The sequence below is a fragment of the Manacus candei genome, unplaced genomic scaffold (assembly GCF_025592945.1).
Source record: "Manacus candei isolate 608988 ecotype Guabito, Panama unplaced genomic scaffold, ASM2559294v1 h1tg000060l, whole genome shotgun sequence".
NCBI classification, from domain to species: Eukaryota; Metazoa; Chordata; class Aves; order Passeriformes; family Pipridae; genus Manacus; species Manacus candei.
Window position 1 is genome coordinate 7,690,204 of NW_026138108.1, and position 18,987 is coordinate 7,709,190.

Here is an 18,987-nt window from a genome sequence, read left to right on the forward strand (position 1 = left end):
GCAGATTTTCAGGAAGTATTTATTTATTCTTCAAATTAGCTGAGCAGGGGAATTAGCTAAACAGAGACGGATTTAGAGATCAGCACAATGCAGCAAGATTAAAAAACCCTTTCCACCTGAATTAATGAATTTCAGTCTGCTTTTCATAAACTAGTTTTTCAGAAGTCATCTGTGAAGCCTTGTATAAAGAATTTTTAAAGGTAACTTAATGGGATGGAGAAAAGGTTTAAAATTATCTACAGGGGCTGTTGCAGGAGATATTAAATATTGATTTATCTTGGAGTAAGAATCATACTAAAGAGTGAGGCTTGTAGTCAGATCAATTTATCTGGAATACAAACTATATGGCTGTATTTAGTACTATGTCAACATGAATCTTAAACAAGAAGATGTGAAAGGTTGGTCATTTAATCTAAATCAATTGACTTTCCATATCTTCAATTAAAAAAAAAATATCTTAACCATTCAAACTGAACTGCTCCTAAATGTTTCAGGTGGTTTATCTTTAAAAATGCTTCATTTAGTCAGTCCTACTATATCATAACCCTCTTCTTGATGTCCCTGTGCATTTGTTGTTAAGAGGAAAAAACATGCACAGTCCAAGGCTTTTCCAGATCTTAAGTTTTTAATACTTCAGACTCTCTTGAAAACCCAATGTAAATCGTTCAAGTAATCTGGCAAATAAGACTGTAAGCAATTTTCTGCTACTTGCCACTGCTAGTGCACTGCCAAGCTTTTGGTCATAATATAAAAGTTGGCTCAGATTGTTCTTAACCAACTAAAACTGATTACATTCCCTTTTCAGGCATAAATAGATACCAGTATGCCAGCTAGTGGTCCTGGCTAAAATATTTTTCAGTGTGTATAACTGTACATAGGTCTCCAGTAGGAAATCCTTTATCCAAGTGTGACAGAGCAGGATGTCTCAGATAATTTAAGTATTACATTTGCTTTTGTTTGTACTGTTTTCTTTAAACATATTCATTAGACAAGAGCAGAGCTTTTAATGTTCCATGACTGAAAAATCCATCAAACAGATTTATGGCAGAGGCAGTGTGGCATAACAGCCAGTGGACTGGCCTAATGTTCAGAAGTCCTGGGTTCAGTTCTCAGCTTAATCATTGACTTTCTGGGTAACCAGAAGATAATAATTTCCCCTCTCTGTGCCTGAAGATACTGTTACCAATCTCCTTTTAAAAATTATTTGGGTACTACTAATGTGCAGTGGTAGGTATTACAATTGTCTACATATATCATAGTAAAAAGCTTGAAAATACTGATTGCTTCCTCAGAACATTATTGTGCCCTTTCCTGTGAGACACAGATAGAAAATATGATCACAGTTATGAAGTATACAAGTACACAAAGGTGTAAGGAAAGTATGATACAGAAAATTCCCTTTTGCTCACAGATTGTATTTGTCCTCAGAGCAGCAAAAAATCTTCCATTGAACGAGGTGCTTGAATGTTCCTTCAGTGAATCTCATGAACTTTTCCATATATCTCAACTAGAGTGGGTGAATGAGGATAGGGGATAAGAGAGAAAAAGTGCATTTTAAGTGCAGAGAGATGGAGTAGGACCCAGTTTTTGCTTATCCTGAAGATGAGGTCAAAAATAGTCTTAAGTGAGACATAAGTGGCTAATCTGTGGGTGAAACTGCTACTTTTGAAATGCCCATTCAAGCTTGGTTGTTAAGGTATAAAACCATTTTCTAAATTGTCATTGTTGTCTTGAACTGAAGAATACTTAATGGATGCCTTCTGTGGGAAACTTGAAACAGATTTTTCTTTGTAGAAACAAAACAAGGTTTAAAAAAAATCATTTACTTTAAATGAAAAACCAAAGAGTGAATTTTTGCTAGAAGTATTAGCTATAGATGACTAGCAGTTTTCTCCTTGAAAATTGCAGCAGAGAAACCACATGATTTTTTTCCACCCAAAAGTAGTCAGTTTGTGTTTAAGATGGTTTCAGGTGCAAGGGTTCCTGGATTCTGCATGGAAAGAAGTGCATAGCCTTCTGTTATCCATTTAAAGTACTCTCTCTCTTCTCTCTCTTGCATTATTTTGATTCATACTTCCTGCATGGAAGAGCTATTCCTGAGAGATGTAAATCTCTCCCAGTTTCCAGGAAGTTTATATTTGCCTGTATTTGCATGTCGGATGTCTCAAATGGAACCTTTCTATTTTATCAGTAGCTTTTTTGTTGTTTGGTTTCGTGAATGAGCAACCTGGTCTAGTGTAAGGTGTCCCTGCACATGGCAGTGGTGTTGAAACTAGATGTTCTTTAAACTCCCTTACAACCCAAACCATTCTATGATTCTATGCATTTATAGTGCTCATAAATCCTGTTTGGGCTGCTTTTTCCTTGAGAATAAACTTTAAAATCATAAATTATGAGAAACTTATTTCTGATTGTATTAGAAAGATAAGTAAGTAAATCTAGCAATTTCAGTGATGCAGTGCTACCCCTTTGTCTTCAGCCAGGACATTGTTAATGCAAGGTCTTGTCCACTTGCATGGATCCTTACAGTACAGTCTTCTTGGCTTTGCACTGTTTTATTCCTAAACAAGAATAATTCTTCTTCATACCAGAAGGCCTTCCACCTAGCCATTTCAAAGGGAAAAAGAAATAATCATTAAGAAGGAAGAAGCATCTTCTTCAACCTGGAAAGAACCTGTTTAATTTTGATTCTCGGATTCCATGTAAACATTTAAGAACTGCAGGCTTTGGTCCTGATTTTGTAAAGTGCATTAGTCCATTCTCAACATATTCCCCTGGAGTTAAGTACTGACTATCCATGTCCTTGAGGCCTCTCCTAGACAGGAGTGAAAGTATTTGGCACCTTACAAGATTAAGGCCTATACAAGGCTGCAAGAATTTGCAACTCACTGTTTTGTTTTCTTTGTTATTGCATTTTTTTCCCTGTTGCATGAAGATTAAAGACAGGAGGTAGTTGAGGGGTACATTTATATTATCACAGGCATTACGTACATCATACTTGATATTGTAATCATGCAAACAGTAATCTTGCCTTCCTGACATAAACAGTAAGCAGCACTTTTTCCTGAGGTTGAAGTAATCAGAGAAAAACATGGCAGTGATGGAGGTACAAGAGGCAAAACACTGCATAATGATGTTATTATCATTGTTCCATTGTCACCCATCCTTATACCTTAGTGATATGTTCCTTTTCTCTCTGAACATAACAAAAGAGGCCCGAGTATAAATAGAGCAATGTATAAGCAGCAATGATAAAATGCAACCTTGAAAAAGTATACTTAAAATGCTAAAAAAACCCCTCAGCTTGATAAATACAGAAAAAGCCTACTTAATCTTTATATGCATGGTATGCAATTATATATTTACATCCAGCACAAGGCAAGGCATATACTTGAAAACAGTAGCATTTGGTGGGATTTTGTTAACTGCCTTGATTGCATTTCTAATTCTAAATATGAATATGAACATTTAAGCCCAAGTGTCTTTTGCATCACCAATTTAAACTACTTCAGGTGTCTCCCTGAACACGGGTTGGAACAGACATATCTAGAGGTTTCCAATGCTTATAGATGTAAACAAAAAGGGTAGGTACCCTCAGTGACTCATTCACAATATCTGGGTTAGATATCTGTACTTTCAGAGCCTGGGAAGATTTACCCTAATGGAGCTACTTGAATTTACATTTACAACATATAACACTATTCATATTCAAAGATCGCTGTAATAAAATGTATAAAACTCAGATTCAGATTTTTCCCAAAATTTAATTGTAAAAACACTGGCAAATACAGAATTTGAAATACTTGATTTTGAACATTTATAACTACTACCCACGTGTCAAGTAGAAAAAGTGTACTAACTGCTATTTGATAATTGATTATTACATCATGTAGTCCAAGTTTATCAAAGTTTTTCCAGGATTGTTTGATAGTGTCCCAAACTCTGACATGTGCCTGTCATAGCGAACAGTTGAAATGATGGAATGAAGGTATTTATGAGAACATCATCTGTCTTTCTCTTAGCTTTTATAGATTTAAAATTAAATGTATATATGTGCCTGTTTACGTGTGCTTGAATACTGTTCACATGCTGTTCACAAAAGAACATCAGATTTCTTCTCGATATGTTTCACCAGTGGCATGTATGTATGTCTGTCTGTGGTTTTTTGGATTTTTTAAAGACCTTTTTTTTCCCAACTCTGTGTGGAGAGCAGCTGAATTTGCTTTGTGCTGTTGAGGTTTGCAGAACACCGCAAGGAAATTGGCGTTGGTGATTTCTTTTCTGCCTTTTTTTTCCATTCCAAAAAAAAAAAAAAAAGTTGTTGTGCTGAACCTAGAATAGTTTTGCTGGTTGTTACACTGCTGTGGCTTCTTGCTAAAACTGGGTTTTCAGCCTGTAATATATTACTAGGTGATTGAGAGAGAAGGAGGTTCACAGTTTTGAGGCAAGTAACCAGATCTCTCATCTTCTGAATTCTGTTCTGATTGTAATGCATGACAATACTTTCACTGAAATTTAGTCTCAAGTGTAAAAGCCTGGGGGAACATGCAGATATACATACAGTATCATGGCATTGTCTAAATTTGGTAAAAGTATTTTTGTTCACTTTTATGACATTTAAATGGCTCTGCTTTTAAATAGTTAGAATTACTTGGTGAAAATGAGGTCATAACTGACAAGGTCCAACCACCTGCTAAATTAAACTGAGATATGTATATATATTATTATTCCTTTGTAGTATTTAGACTACTAGGAAAAAAACCCCTCTTTGTTTTGCCATGTCCTTACAGATTTATTCTTTTAGATAAAATGTTAAAAATTTGAATGAGCATTCTGAAGGTTCAAGAGTAGCTATTGAATTGCTTCCATTAGTCAATTTATAGCACAGAAAAAAACAAACAATGGTCCTGCTATTTCCTAGTAAAAGTCTATTTCAATTGTAATTTGTGTTTATTTTTGTCTGTCTCTCAAAAATGCACATGTATGTGTTTAATTAAAAGAAAGCATGGTGGGGTTTTTTTAATGGTTGCATCCGAATTCCTTCTAATTACAAGGTAAATAGATTTGATCTGTACCATTTACCAGTTGTCCCTTAAATCTAGTGATGTTATAAAAGAAAATTAACTTCTCTCCATAGAAGGCTCCCAGTTAATCATCTGTGGATGCTGGTCAGGAGGGAAGGGAACAGAGAGGAGGGAATTTCTCTTCAACTCAACAGTTGAACAGCTTACACTCTGGAACACGAGATTTGATTATCTTAGCATGTGTTACTACAAATGTTATTAACAGTCATAAAATTATCCAGCTCTTTTAAAAACAAGTGACAGACCAAGCTTTGGACTCTTTCTGACCTCTGGCGAATTCTACAGCCATATTATACAGAGTGTAAAGTAGCAACTCCTTTTGTTTGCTTTTCATTTACCAGCTGTTAATTTAATTGATTGTCCCTTTGTTTTTCAAGGACTAATGACTTCTCATCAGTCTGAGATGGAACTTCACAGATCGTGTGATTTTTTTCTTTTTTTTAATCTTTACCTTTTAGTTGATGTGTGATTTTACTGCAGGCTGCTGTATGATTTTGCTGCTGAAACAAAGAGTTAGTCAGAAAGGTCTCAGATACTGCCATGCATCATGCCTTTGTGCATGAATAAAAAGTTGGAAACCGCATGAAAGCAGTAGTTGGGTTACCACACAACTGGATATGCTTAAGTCTGAACGCTTCATAACTCTAACTACTGGGGAGTTGCAAACTTATAAATAACCTTGCAATTGGTTAAAATCATATTAAAACCATATGAACAAAGACATAAAGCATTTGGTTAAGGGGGCTCAGTAAGTGCAGTAATCCTGTTGAAAGTAATCTAACCAGGGCAGATCCATAGCTTAGGAGTCCCTGCAAGCATGGCAATAGTTATGGGGATGGCAATATTTCATGTGTAGGAGGGCATAATATCCTAGGTGGAAAGATTTGCTATCTGTTCTTTTTTTTCTGCTTTTAAAAACTGTTTTTGAATTGAAACGCTTACTATTAAAAGCAAACTTCAATGCACTGAAGTCTATATGCACTTAGGATCTGCTGAATGCTCCTGATAATCAGAAAATTAATTTAAATTATTCTTATTTGTGTTTCAAAATCAAGATGGCTACTGTTCACTCTAAGTAAGTAGAAGCTCTAGGAATTCTGATCCTTAAGATCAGGCTTCCAAAATAATTAGCTAAAGAGAGTGTTTACAAGTAGGCTATTTGCATTGGCATTTACTTATCTGATGAATTTGGGTTTTTTGCCGCTAGCCCTCCAGTTTCAAATTTTTTTCTAGACATTTTAAATTTTGATGAAATTGCAATTCTCAATTTTGACTCCAGACCCTGGGTCTTAAAAGAAGAAAATGACAATCACTATGCAGTTTTGTTGCTTAACGACTTTGGAGTATTTTCTGCTTGCGATGGTCTTGCACATGTCACATTGTCACGTGGAAGCCAGCTGAGGCTTGCCAGTCAGGCAAAGAAATTTTAGTGTTAGTTCCCTGTTATCTGCTTTTAACCTTTTACTTTTCAGTTATGCTTTAAGATGGAAGAGTATATTTAAAAGGGGACCTAGTGGCTTCTCTCTCCCCACATCTTTTCAAGCAAGCTGTTTGCTTTGAGGCACTGCAATGTAACACAAATCTGTAGTCTGTGGCAGGGATGCTAGTCCATGCTGTATGTTCAGCATACAAAGATAGTGCTGCAACAGTTTATGAACATAGGGGCCCTCCAAAACTGGAAGTAGCAGTATGTCAGGGTTAAAATTCACTAAACTACCCCTCTTTGATTCCTGAGATCCTTGAATTCAGGTATTTCACTTACATAAAAAACTAAGGGAAGGTTGTGTCAACATCATAGGTGTCTGCATATCCTTCATTCTTAAAACCTGTAAATCAGCGGTTGGAAAAGATACACCTTGTATCTTGTAATATCTTAAAATATCAGCATTCCTACAATAAGTATGCCTGCTTTGCTAATTTAATTTCTCTGGTTTCTTGGAGCAACTCCCGCTGCTATGACATTGAAAACAAGTCCTAGACATCCACCACAGTTCTGCAAAGCCAAAGGCCTTGGTTTTAATTGTAGCAATAATGCCACTATTGTGTTTATCTACTTTGCCATCCAAAGAATTCCAGCAGTTGCATGCCTGCACACCAGTAGGATGATTGACATTGTTGTAATAAGGTTAATGTTTAAACTTCCCACCCGTAATAACTAAAATATCCAGAGATAAGGCTGAAAGTCAATTTGTAATTATCCCTGCTGTGCCAAGACATTGCAAAAGATTCTAAGTGGAGGGTAATTTAACTTTTCAGTCCTAGCTGTTAAAAAGTAGTAACAAGGTGAAAAGCTTGGGACTTTTGTATCTTGACTTTCCAGAAGGCAGAAAAAAGGAGTTTTGGTTCCTCCTTATTCAAACTGGGAATAATTTTCTCTGTGTTCTACTGAAAATATCCTTTTTATATTTTGAATACGTTAAGTTGTTTGCCTGTTGTTTACTGTCCATGGTACATGAAGGGAATAGATCACAGTTAGCAAATAAGCTACTGGAACATTTAGTATGGAATAATTCAATTGAAATACATTTCATACATAAGGCAACATGTGATAATTATTTGAAGTCATTCTAACTAAAGCACTGTCCTCAGAAGAAATAATATCCCTTCAGTCGTGTGTTCTGTGGCTTCTGTGAATGACCCATATTAATTTGATTTTTCTAGAAACTGGCTCTTTAAATCAATGTTGGTAACTGCTTCCATGCTAGGCTATTGAAATAAAGGTATTACATCATTGTCCAAACACGTCTACTTAAATAAAAGTATTTGTTTGCAAAAAATATATATATTTTAAATCTTTTACACAACGATCAGCATGCATGCCATTTTCCATTTCAGACTAAGCATACATTTCAGATGTGGAAAAAGCAAGCATGTTGAAATAATTTGAGGCATGGGTATAGTCAGATCAGTCTTGGTAATCCAGAAGGGAGGGGTGCCCAGTGTATTATTACATTTCATATATTATTTTTCAAGAGATGGATGCAATCAGTCATCTTCTCGCATATGGTTTGAAAAAAAATTGTCTTGCTGGCAAGTAAACTGTTATTTAAGTACACAATCCACGGTACTACAGAAACAGTTTTGCCAAACTTGTCCAAGTATTCTCACATCCTTAAAGATGGTATAAATATCATTTATGGCAAGCCGTTTACTTCAGACTATATGGAATGCCTTCCTGCTCCCCTGATCTAAGTGTCCCAGTTTGCATTATGGCCTTTATTGCTTCTGTTTGATGGAGTGATCAGTAAAAATTTAATGACACTATAAAATAATAAAAATGTCATTAATTTACCACGGATCCTGGATGCAGTGGTTGTAAAGTTACATTAATAAACAGAATATTTTTTACAACAAAAAGCATTGTTACGTGGGAGCGTATAAATAACACACATAAATTTAAGGGCAATTTTACTGTTAGCACACACATTATTATGGAATAGCCAATAAGTGTATAAAACATAGTATATAAAATTTTATGAAAATATACTGTGTGCATCAAAAATTCAGCTTTTATCTAAGTGCAGAGAAAAAGCCATTATTGTGTGCTTACTGTTTCATTGCTGTTCTTTCACAAGATCACAATTTTATATTTGTTTCTAGTCATTTGAAGTTTGCAGCCTTTACAGAGGTAGGGGCTACAGATTCCTTTTGCTTTACTCCTTGCTTCACTGAATCATTCTTTTACCTTCCACACGTGAAGAAAGAATTGATACTTTCTGGCAGAACGTGACGGAAAAGTTGCTAATTTAATGCAAAGCTAAAAATAATGCCAAAGGGGTTGAAAGGCTTGCTTGGAAATAAGGGATAACTATCTAGCAGTCTATCTGTCATCACTGGGGCCGCTCCATCACTGACTGTGATAATATGTGAATATGATGGATGCCACAGCCTTGTGGCTCATAACATTTAACATTCATCAGCTCTCACTAACGGGGGCTTTATAATTTAAATATCTTTATTTAATATGCAACATCTACCTCATACATCATAATTTCAAAGCACTTAGAGAACCAACAGTCCTGCAAGACAGTTGAGCAGACTTTAATTTTTTCAATAACTTTTACGTTTTCTGCATGTTTGTGACTGACAATGCATAAATAAGTGCCTAATCATATCACAGAATGGAAAATTAAGATTTGGCTGCTCAGAAGGTTCTTTTTTCTCTTCTTTTTCTCATTTTAAAGGAAGGATTATTTTTACTGAGTGTTCAACATATAAAGAAGCACAAAGGATCTGATTTGTGTTGGGAAGTGCTTTCGGTTTTCTAATGCCAACTCCAGCTGACTATGTTGGTCTAGTCATGAGGAAGGGTTGTCAGTGTCATGTCTTAGACCTTTTTTCCTGAGTTTGAAATGGGAAAACTTAATGTAACTATACAGTATAAGCTCCACAGCCAGCACAAAAAAGCCCAAGCCAACAACAACAACAACAACAAAAGAATCTGTTCAAAATAGGGGTCCAAAATGCTTTCTCACATGAAAGAAAACACCTGCACTGTCCATAGCAGCATACTTTATTGCAAACTCGCCAAAATTTTCTACTAATGTCAGTTAGGGAGGCAGCAATCTATCCAGTAGCTGATGCATATGTGTGCAGATGTAATGCATGTGTAGGTAGCATATTTGTTAGCGCAGCTACGTATAACTGTGTAGTTTTAATGAGGGTATGTCTGTTTTTTCATATAGGAGCATGAAGTAGAGAATCAATCTTCCTCTTAATCATTCTAGGCAAACACATGCTTTTAAGGGATTTTTAGTGCTAGAACCTATTCTTTCTAGGGTGAATTCAAGACAGGAGCAAAGACAAATCCCACTAAAAAGGATTTGAGCTGGGTGGGAGAAGTTTCCTCTCTAATAATAAATTTCATGTGCATTTGTTCTATTTTAAGGAAATGTAAAGGCATCTACTGGATAAAAACATTATTAGTATTGAGGAAGTGTTTTCTATTTTTTTTTAGTTCTTTGAATTTTTATAAAACCAACGCAAATATCAAGCATTTTTTTCCATCACTGTGATGATAATTTTCAGTAGAAAACCAAGCAAACGAATTACTTTAAAAGGCATTTCAGAGACTTAAATACACCTAGCTTTGTTAAAGCTTTTTATGAATTAGAAGGAGGGGTTATGAGTACATCTCCTTTGTTTGACAAGAGCAGGTATTTTTATGGCATAAGTGCTTTCATTTTACTGTTTCTGAACCTTATCATGTAATTTTCCCTTTTCTCCTTCCATGTCAAAATATTGATATTCTTTCAGAAAGTTTCTTTCTTCTTTTTTTTTTTTTTTTTTCTTTTTTTTCCTTTTTTTTTTTTTTTTGTGTAACTGAATATTTTCTGGTAAAATCAAAGAGAATGAATGACTAGAAAGATATTCCAAGTGTGCATATTGATATGTAGCAAGGTCTGTTGATTTTTATAGCAGAAAGGTATTTCTCCTTCAAGAATACTGCAGGTGTTGTATTAACATCCTTAAGAAAAAGCTTTTAGTGCAAATATTTTGGAAGAGAAAATAAATGTGCCAAAAGCTGTTTTCTTAGCACTGATCTTTGTTTTTATCTCAACTGCAAATCAGCCCTTTCCAGTGGAACACAGAATCCTTGACAAACTTATTTTTTATTCTCTCTATCAGTAAAACCTATCCCATCGTGATGATTCAGGTGTATTGTTACATTGCAAAACATCTTTCAGTAAAATATTGGGCCTCTAGTATTGCAGTGCCTTTCTGCAGTCACATTTCATTTGTAACCCTTTCTTTTCTCATGATTTCCTTCGTATGCGAAAGCTCCTTCATCAACCGTGGATTTTATGGAAGAAAATAAGCAAAGAAGTTAACAAATATAAAATGCAGAGTTATTTTTTTTTTGACAACTGGAAGATTCTGAGGAACTTTTAGAAATGCAGTTAGTACCTGAAATGCCTCAGCTGCATGTTGTGGCAAATCCAGTGTCAGATTGTGCTTTCTTTTCCTCTGCATATTAAACACAAAAATTTAAAAAAATCCATGGTTGAAGGAATCAAAAGCATGAGGAATCAAAACAATTCCTCACTTGTCCTGGTGAGGTTTCATTGCTAAAACGTAATGATAATAGAAAAATAATCACATTGGAAAGGAGTAGTTGGAGGTGGAGCAAACGAGGAGTCAAGGCCCTCAAATACATTTTGTCCTTAAAAACATTTCCAAATTTCTAACCATCTTTTAGGAGAGAAACTCACAATGTTTTCTTATGTCTAGTAAGCATAGCACAGAACTAGGTCATTGAACAATAGTCTGAACAGCAATCAGCACTCTACTTCTGCATAATGCATTAAGTAGAACATGGAGAAACTGTTCATAGAGCTGAAAGCTGGTATTTCATGTCTCTAAATTCAAGCTGACATGACATTTAATATTGTTTCATAGTAATGAACAACAAGGTTTCGTTCATTCACAAGTACAACATAATGCCAAGTTTAGTCTGAAGAGGTAACAACAAGGCAAGAGGGAAAACACGCTATGTTCTTCCAAATGAGAATGCTAAATTAATGATAACCATTGAACACTTTGCTACTGATACACAGTACTACAGAGACTACTACTGAGAGACAATATTACAGTGTCTTTCGTAGTACCCTTGTCCAGTACTGAGGAACTGGCTTAACAAATAAAATACCTTTCAGTTTCCACTTTCTAGTTCCAGGTTTCCTGTGGAGGTCTCCAGCTCTCAAAAGCTTTCTGTTTTTCTAGGAGTGGGCAGTCCTTTTTCTTTTTTTTTTTTTTTCTTTTTTTTGTCTTCTTAAGTTCCCTTTTCACTGAGGTACAATTTAAATTTCTATACAAAATAATATCAGTTCTGTCCTCTAATATTCCTTGTTTCAAATATATGACTTTGAAAACCTCTGCATAAAATTCAGACTTGTATTCACAGAGGTATGAATGCAAACTCAAATTTCATAGTGAGGAAAAAGTGCTTTTTTCATTAAAATAACAGTGCATTTTAACACAAACTCTTCTTTCCACTTCTGAATTTTCATGTTTCCCAAATGTTGATTGTCTTTTTCAGTTTAAGTTACAAAATAAGTGGAAAGGCAAAGTGAGCAGCATCAATCAGCACTGTGTGCTGCCAAGAGTGTTTTGTATTTGCATGTACAATCGTTTATGCATTATGGCAGTGCAGATCAAAATAATCTCAAAGTTTCTGTATATGTTTCACATTTAAAGCTGATTTTCATAAATGCAAACATTCAGAATCTGTAAAAAAAAATTGTCCCTGAGCTAAAATTCTAATTAGATGCATTCATTATTTGTTCGGATTTAAAAAATAAGGCATGTATCAATGCATACACATATGCACAGGCATATAATGAGAACTATCCTATATGGAGCATTAAGATTCCTTCTGTTCTTTTCCAGGAGAGAACAAGATTTGAAAATTTAGGCCCACAGTTAACAGGGAAACCCAGTGAAGATGGAAAAATTGGCCCTGGTGTCATCGATCTTACAAGGCCAGAAGATGCAGAAGGTGAGTTGCAATTTTGACCATGGGTTATTGAACACTGCATCACAGAATGATATGGCTGAAACACTGCCAGTGTCATAAGTACTACCTTTCTTACATCCCAGGGTAACGCTTGATTGATTTCTGTCTGAATTTGTGAGATTTCGGTAAGTCCATAACAAAGGGTGGAGACATGAAAAGGATTATATAGCCCTTTTAGCACTTCTGCAACACAACTGTTTCTCCCCCAAGCAGCTACCCATTTTAAACTATTAATAACATTTTAGGAAATATTGAGAAAATTATCTCAGGAAATATATATATATACATATATATATATATGTATGTATGTATGTATGTATGTATGTATGTATATGTATATTTTCACCAGTGCTTAGGATTTAGCAGCTTTGAAGAAGGTTAGAACATTTTAAGAAATCTACCCACCAGTACACTCACTGCCTATTCATGATAAAGCAAGTAAAATCTACTCTCAGGAAGCTGTAAAATGATAATGGAAAAATATTTCACATTTTCTGTATGAAAAGGTCTTTTTCATGATATCAACCTTTAGTGCACTCATTTCAGTCAGGGTTCTGTATATATCTACATATTCTATATGTGTTAAGCCACAGGTGGAAATCAGTGTTTACCAAGGCTGAGTTGAGTCTCCAGCAGGATTACTGTGCACGTTCTGGAAGTGGATGTCATTTTACCCTATCATACATTAGAAGAGAACATATAGACATATAGGAACCCTAAATAGTCATGTAGTAAGTCAGGTAGTAAAATTAATGTACTGTTGAGATAGAATATTATATGCAGGATTTTGTCTCCTCAATTCACTTTTGTTTGAGAGTCATTTCACTCTTTTTTAAACTGGGCAAATTCTAGTTATGGCTTGGAAAGGTTAAAACACCTCTGATCTTTTCCATTAAAATCCAAATGTCTGAAAAATCCAAAGTCTCATTTTTTTTCTTGGATCAAAAGAATAGGACCAGTAAACTTTAGGGAGCTGTTACTTATGAGCTTCATTTTTTCATCTTTTATTGAATGTGATTAGCCACTGTTGTATTGTCTGAAAACAGAAAAGTAATGAACAGAATGTAGATGAAAACTTTCAGACTGGTGTTTTGCAATGATTCTGGTTTTCTAGAAAAAAGGAATTGGGAGATACATGGACTTCAAAAATACTTTTTGACTAATCAGTTATTTATAAACTGCTTTATAAGGGAATTTCCATCCAGCAGCAATATCTCATACTTCAATGTGTTAAAGAATATTTTTTTTGTCAGTTTGGGTGAAAAGTTGCAATGGAATACTTACAGATACACAGTTACTGGTTTAGATGACATCAGGTCTCTGATGACGCTCTTGTTTTAGCTCATTTCCTTCAGTTCATCCATTCTCTTTCTACTGTCCTTAATTTAGTATCTTGATACACCTCGGGATAGTGACAGCCCCCCCTTGTTACTGGATAGTGCAGAGCAAAGCTTTGACATATGTAACCCAAACTACAGTGATGTGTGCCAGGTTAAGGACAGTGTACATGTCTTTCTAGAGCTAGTGGGGCATTTTGGGCATGGTGCATTGCCACATTAGAAATCTGAGTTCATGAATGGATTCAGATTTCCAAAATTTGTTTAGCAGCCAAGAGATATCTCTGGAAAAGAGGTGCTGGATACATACCTCTGCTGATCTGAAAAAAAACATTGGCAGGAGATCAAAACTGAGCTGCTTATTTGTCCTTCTAGTTGCAGACAAGGTGAATTTAGATATCAACCAGATGCAAGAAAAAGACATTCAAAATATCACCCAAGTTTTGCCCCTTATCTTTGGCAGGCTGGCTAAGAGATGACACTTCTAGATTGACATCATTTAGAGTGGAAGGCAGCAATCACAGCATCCAGGATGTGAGGCTTCTAGTATTTTTTCAGTAGCTACTGGCTCAAACACTTCCCTGGGCAGTCTGTTCAAATGATTGACAACTCTTTCAGTGAAGAACTATTTCCTTATATCCAATCTAAACCTCCCCTGGCACAACTTCAGGCCATTTCCTCTCGTCCTATTGCTTGTTCCTTGTGAAAAAATACTGACCCCCACCTGGATACAACCTCCTTTCAAGTAGTTGTAGAAAGAGACAAGGTCTTCCCTCTGCCTCCTTTTTTTCAGGGTAAACACTCCCAACTCCCTCAGTCATTCCTCATCAGACTCGTGCTCTAGATCCTTTGCCATCTTTGTTTCTCTTCTTTCACCTCCTCTAAAAGTACTTGGTTGCATTTTATTGTGTTGCCACAGTCATAATGTCAGCTGAATGTCAAAGATTCCTAATAGGCACAGTCATATTCTTTGAAGACTCAGTGTGTTTCACACCTTCCTTTCTGTTTTGTCATTGTTACTTTAAATCTTTTTTTTTAAATTTTTTTTTAGATGTCACTTGAATGCAGGTTGATGTAGACATCTTTAGATAATATTTCTATGGGGTTTGTATGCTTTTACACAAATAACGCAGTCAAATAGAGAATAAAGATTTCCGAAGTGACATATTGATGGTCAACTTTTGCTGCCCTTTATTTTCTCATCAGAAGTAGATCCAGATCTCTGGGGCCCAAGTGCAGTTGTGACAGAGTGGGTGTATGGCTGTTAGATCTACCAGGTGGCTCTACTCTCATCACTAGAATTTTAGAACTTCAGAATTATGGAAGTCACCACATTTAGAGAAAATATTAATAATTTGTAGAGGATCCTTTTAAAGTGGTGGTGGGTGAGGGGAGTAGGGATGGGGCAATGGTGTAGCAGATTTTTTCCTGAGCTAAGGACTCCAAATTTAGTCCCACTGCTGGTCATAAACTGGGGGGAAACACAGTTTGGGCTGCATTCTGATCCGCCCACTGACCTAGACCAAAGGGGCTGTGGAAGTGCAATTCCGCTCCTCCATTTGTATCTGCACACCTGCATTTCCATAGGAAAATGCCCAACAGGCATTTGAGATCTGGGGAGTCCTCCTGATTCTCATTGTTTTGATACAGCCTTTAAGGTTCAAGTAATTTGTTATGAGACATATCAGCAGACTTCTGTTTTATGGAATGCTTTTGTAATAGTATCTAGCAATGATTTCTCTATGCACCTTACATCTTTTCTATAACATATGGCAGTGATCTGAGTTTGACAGGATCAGAGTCATGTTTTCCTGTAATTTTAGGAGTGCTTGAGGTACTGGCTCATTGATCAGAACATGAAGCTGCATTTATTTTTTTCTTGATTAAGGAATTATAAGATAAATCTTGAAATTCTTCAAACTTAGCAATTAGACAAATGTGAAACACTGTAGAATATTTTTTCTTAACTTGTTGCCCCTACCCAGTGTGTGAAAACTTTTTTAAGGTTAATTATGGTAAGAGTTAATTAATGGTAACTAGATGTACTTCCAGAGATGATCTGGTGAATGAAGTCTTCAAAATTTGTGTTACTCATAATGGGCTAACAGTCATCTGAATGGAGGCCTGAAAATCATTAGCAAGAGTTTTATATTAAATGTGACATAAACCAACATTTCTATTACTTCCTTAGCTACCAGCAGGACTGAGCTAACTATATTAAAAATCATACTCAAACTGTATTCAAAACATTGCCACTGACTGTGACACCATTGAAGAATAATCCACAGCTGTTTGACTTATTTCGTTACCTGAAGTCCCAATTGTCAGTTGAAATATATGATACATTTTTAGCTAGCAAAATTCAAAACTATGATTTAATAGCCTCATAAACATTCCATGACTGATATCCAAAATTATAAGCAACAGACAATTATAGAACTAAACAAGAATGTCTGGTTTTTTTCCCCCAAATGTTATCATTTTAAAGGAAACATCAGTCTTACCGTAGGTGTCTTCATGATTTTGAATATTTGAGATTGTCAGTACTGAAATACAGCTACCTGGCATGGACACACCAAGACAACTTTGAATCCAGCTATAGCTAAAACCTCTCTTGAACATGACTGACATACATCAACTGAACGTAGTGTATAGAGTGTAGTCAGGAGCCATAGGTAAGCCCTGTTTAAATTTCAGGTCAGGGAACCTGTATAATACTAAGTATTTGGTATAATAAACACTAACGTATTTCATTCTCAGTTACTGAGAATATTGCATGATGTGAATATGCTTTTTATGGTTCAAGTTCTAAAAAAGGTTTTCCTTTCAGCAGTGCTAGATTTTGGGTGATAGTGCTGTTTCTTTTGAATTGTACAATGTGCTTGATGTTTATGGATCCTGTGCTTGTATCATGTGCTCTATGTTTATGGATCCTTCTGGTTTTGGGATTGTGGTTAAATGTCTTGGAAATTTGTAGGAAGTTTGTTAAGGTTTTGTTTTCTAGTAGATAGAAATATGCAGAGTAGACATAACCTTCCTTTTGAAAATTATGTGTTTTACCTTAGCTCAGGTTGCAGTGTGGTTTCCTTCAGCAGTCGTATTCAGGGATTCAAATTCCATCAAGACCTGATCTTCTTCCTGTCAAAGAATTGGATCTGTTGAAATGTAATTTTCTTGATTGACTCCTAGGCCCAGGGCAAAAACATCTGAATGTTATTGTTTTGCCACTACCTCACTGTCTTATTTTGAAATAACTTCTCTCTGCCCTGCTTTACTAAGTGAAAAATAAGATCTGTTGTAAAGCTAAAATAATTTTTATAAAACATATTGAAATAGATGAAAATGCATTATCAGTACTTCATATTTAGTTCTATGTTTATTCATGTCAGTACATTAGAATCAGTGGCTTGTGAGTTAAATATTTGGCCTCACAATTTGCCATTTGGGACAAAAAAAGAGTTCTGAGCCCTGTTTTGACTCATTCACATTTTTCATATGGTAGATTTCTTGATTCTGTAAACCTTGTGTTTAGTACTTGCTGCTTCTTTCTTTGGTAATACTCTACCAGTGTGTTAAGCATGGACCATAGTTCTGAGGATAGGTACAGGCCTGCTAGTTTAGATAGAAACAATTTTTAATAATATGGTGGGATCTATCTACTTTATCTGTATCTATGTATTAATTTGTTCTTGTATTAGACTAATGAGACTTTTCAAAGTCTCCTAGAGGATAATCTTTGCTATGAAACCTAGTTGTCCAGTCAGTCATTAGAGTCCTCATCATGGGACTGGCACCACCCCACTCTCCTTAAATGCCCTCCATAGTGCCTGTCTCCTCTCTTTACCTGCTTGCTATCTCTTACTCCAGTTTGTAAATTCCTTGGATTAAAGATTGTGGTTTTCTATATACCAAGTCACTCTTTGAGATTACATAACTTTAAGCCTCATCGGTTTGTTCCTGGTGTCTTTGAACAATGCTCCAAGTAGGCTGACTGGAAGCCAGTTGCAAGCTGGGTAACCACTGGTAATTGACTCATTCCAGTAGTAAACCCTAGCTTGAACTTATTAATTCTAGTTCAGATATGCACAGTTTTTGGTTTGAATCTGATTTTGGACCTGAACCCAGGCTTGGAGTAACACAAGCTCACCTTATCTTTTAAAAGAATATATTTCAATTCCTCAGAAAGCTTAAGAAACCAGTTCTACAGCTTTTCAGATGATGGATTTGTTGACCAACATATAAAGTCAATGAACAGCTCAGTACTTGCAGCAGTTAACACAGTCTGTCTTTCTGACACCAGGGCAGACATCATGACAAGTGCCCAGGTTTTGAAAATCTATTAGGTAAGAAATAGATCAACACTTAATTAAAGAGCACCTCTACCACATGCTCAAAGCCTCAACAATCTTCTGTACACCCAATAGTAAATAATTGCCTATAGGAAAGAGTGAGAGTTCCTTCTTTACTTTGAAAAAGGTTGACTTTGAACAGCTACAGAAGCAGGTGAAAGGGAACCATATATTTGCAGGCAGATCAATCTTGGCAGGCTGCCAACATGCTCCAAATCTGTGAGGTAACTTCTTTAACACCTTCCTCTGCAGAGGTGTAAACAGCAGGTAGTACATGCATGATAAAGCATCACCTACTTTTGTGACAGAGCTTCATAAATACTGGAGGAAAGAATGCCTCTCCACTCCAGTATTTGTCGCACATAAATATTTGTAATAGTTGCTATGGCAGTTGAGAGAGGAAAGATGAAAATCAGAAAACTGTGAAAGCCATCTGAAAACAAAGAAATGTTTCTAGAGAGAATGCAGTAAGCTCAAGTACTGCAATTTTTACTCATCTGAATTCTTGTTATAGGTCTTTGATTACAAAAGTAAAATCCCGTAATTGTATCTTTATTATTTAAATATAAAATAACTTATTATCTTAGTCAATTAGACCAGTTGCTAAAAGGTGGCCTTCATTAATTGCATTTGCCATTTTTAACATCCATGAATCTGATTGTGCCCGATACTTGAGTGATATGCTTAAATTTTTCAGAATA

At 35.7% G+C, this 18,987-nt stretch overlaps 1 protein-coding gene across 15 annotated transcripts in view; it reads left to right on the forward strand.

Moving 5' to 3' along the window:
- SOX6 (SRY-box transcription factor 6) overlaps positions 1-18,987 on the forward strand; it is a 370,227-nt gene that overhangs the window by 324,602 nt on the left and 26,638 nt on the right. For all 15 annotated transcript variants that reach the window (XM_051803959.1, XM_051803965.1, XM_051803957.1 and 12 more), the window contains one exon: positions 12,474-12,582. In XM_051803959.1, the coding sequence (XP_051659919.1) occupies positions 12,474-12,582 (109 nt within the window). The remainder of the gene's footprint in view (positions 1-12,473; positions 12,583-18,987) is intronic.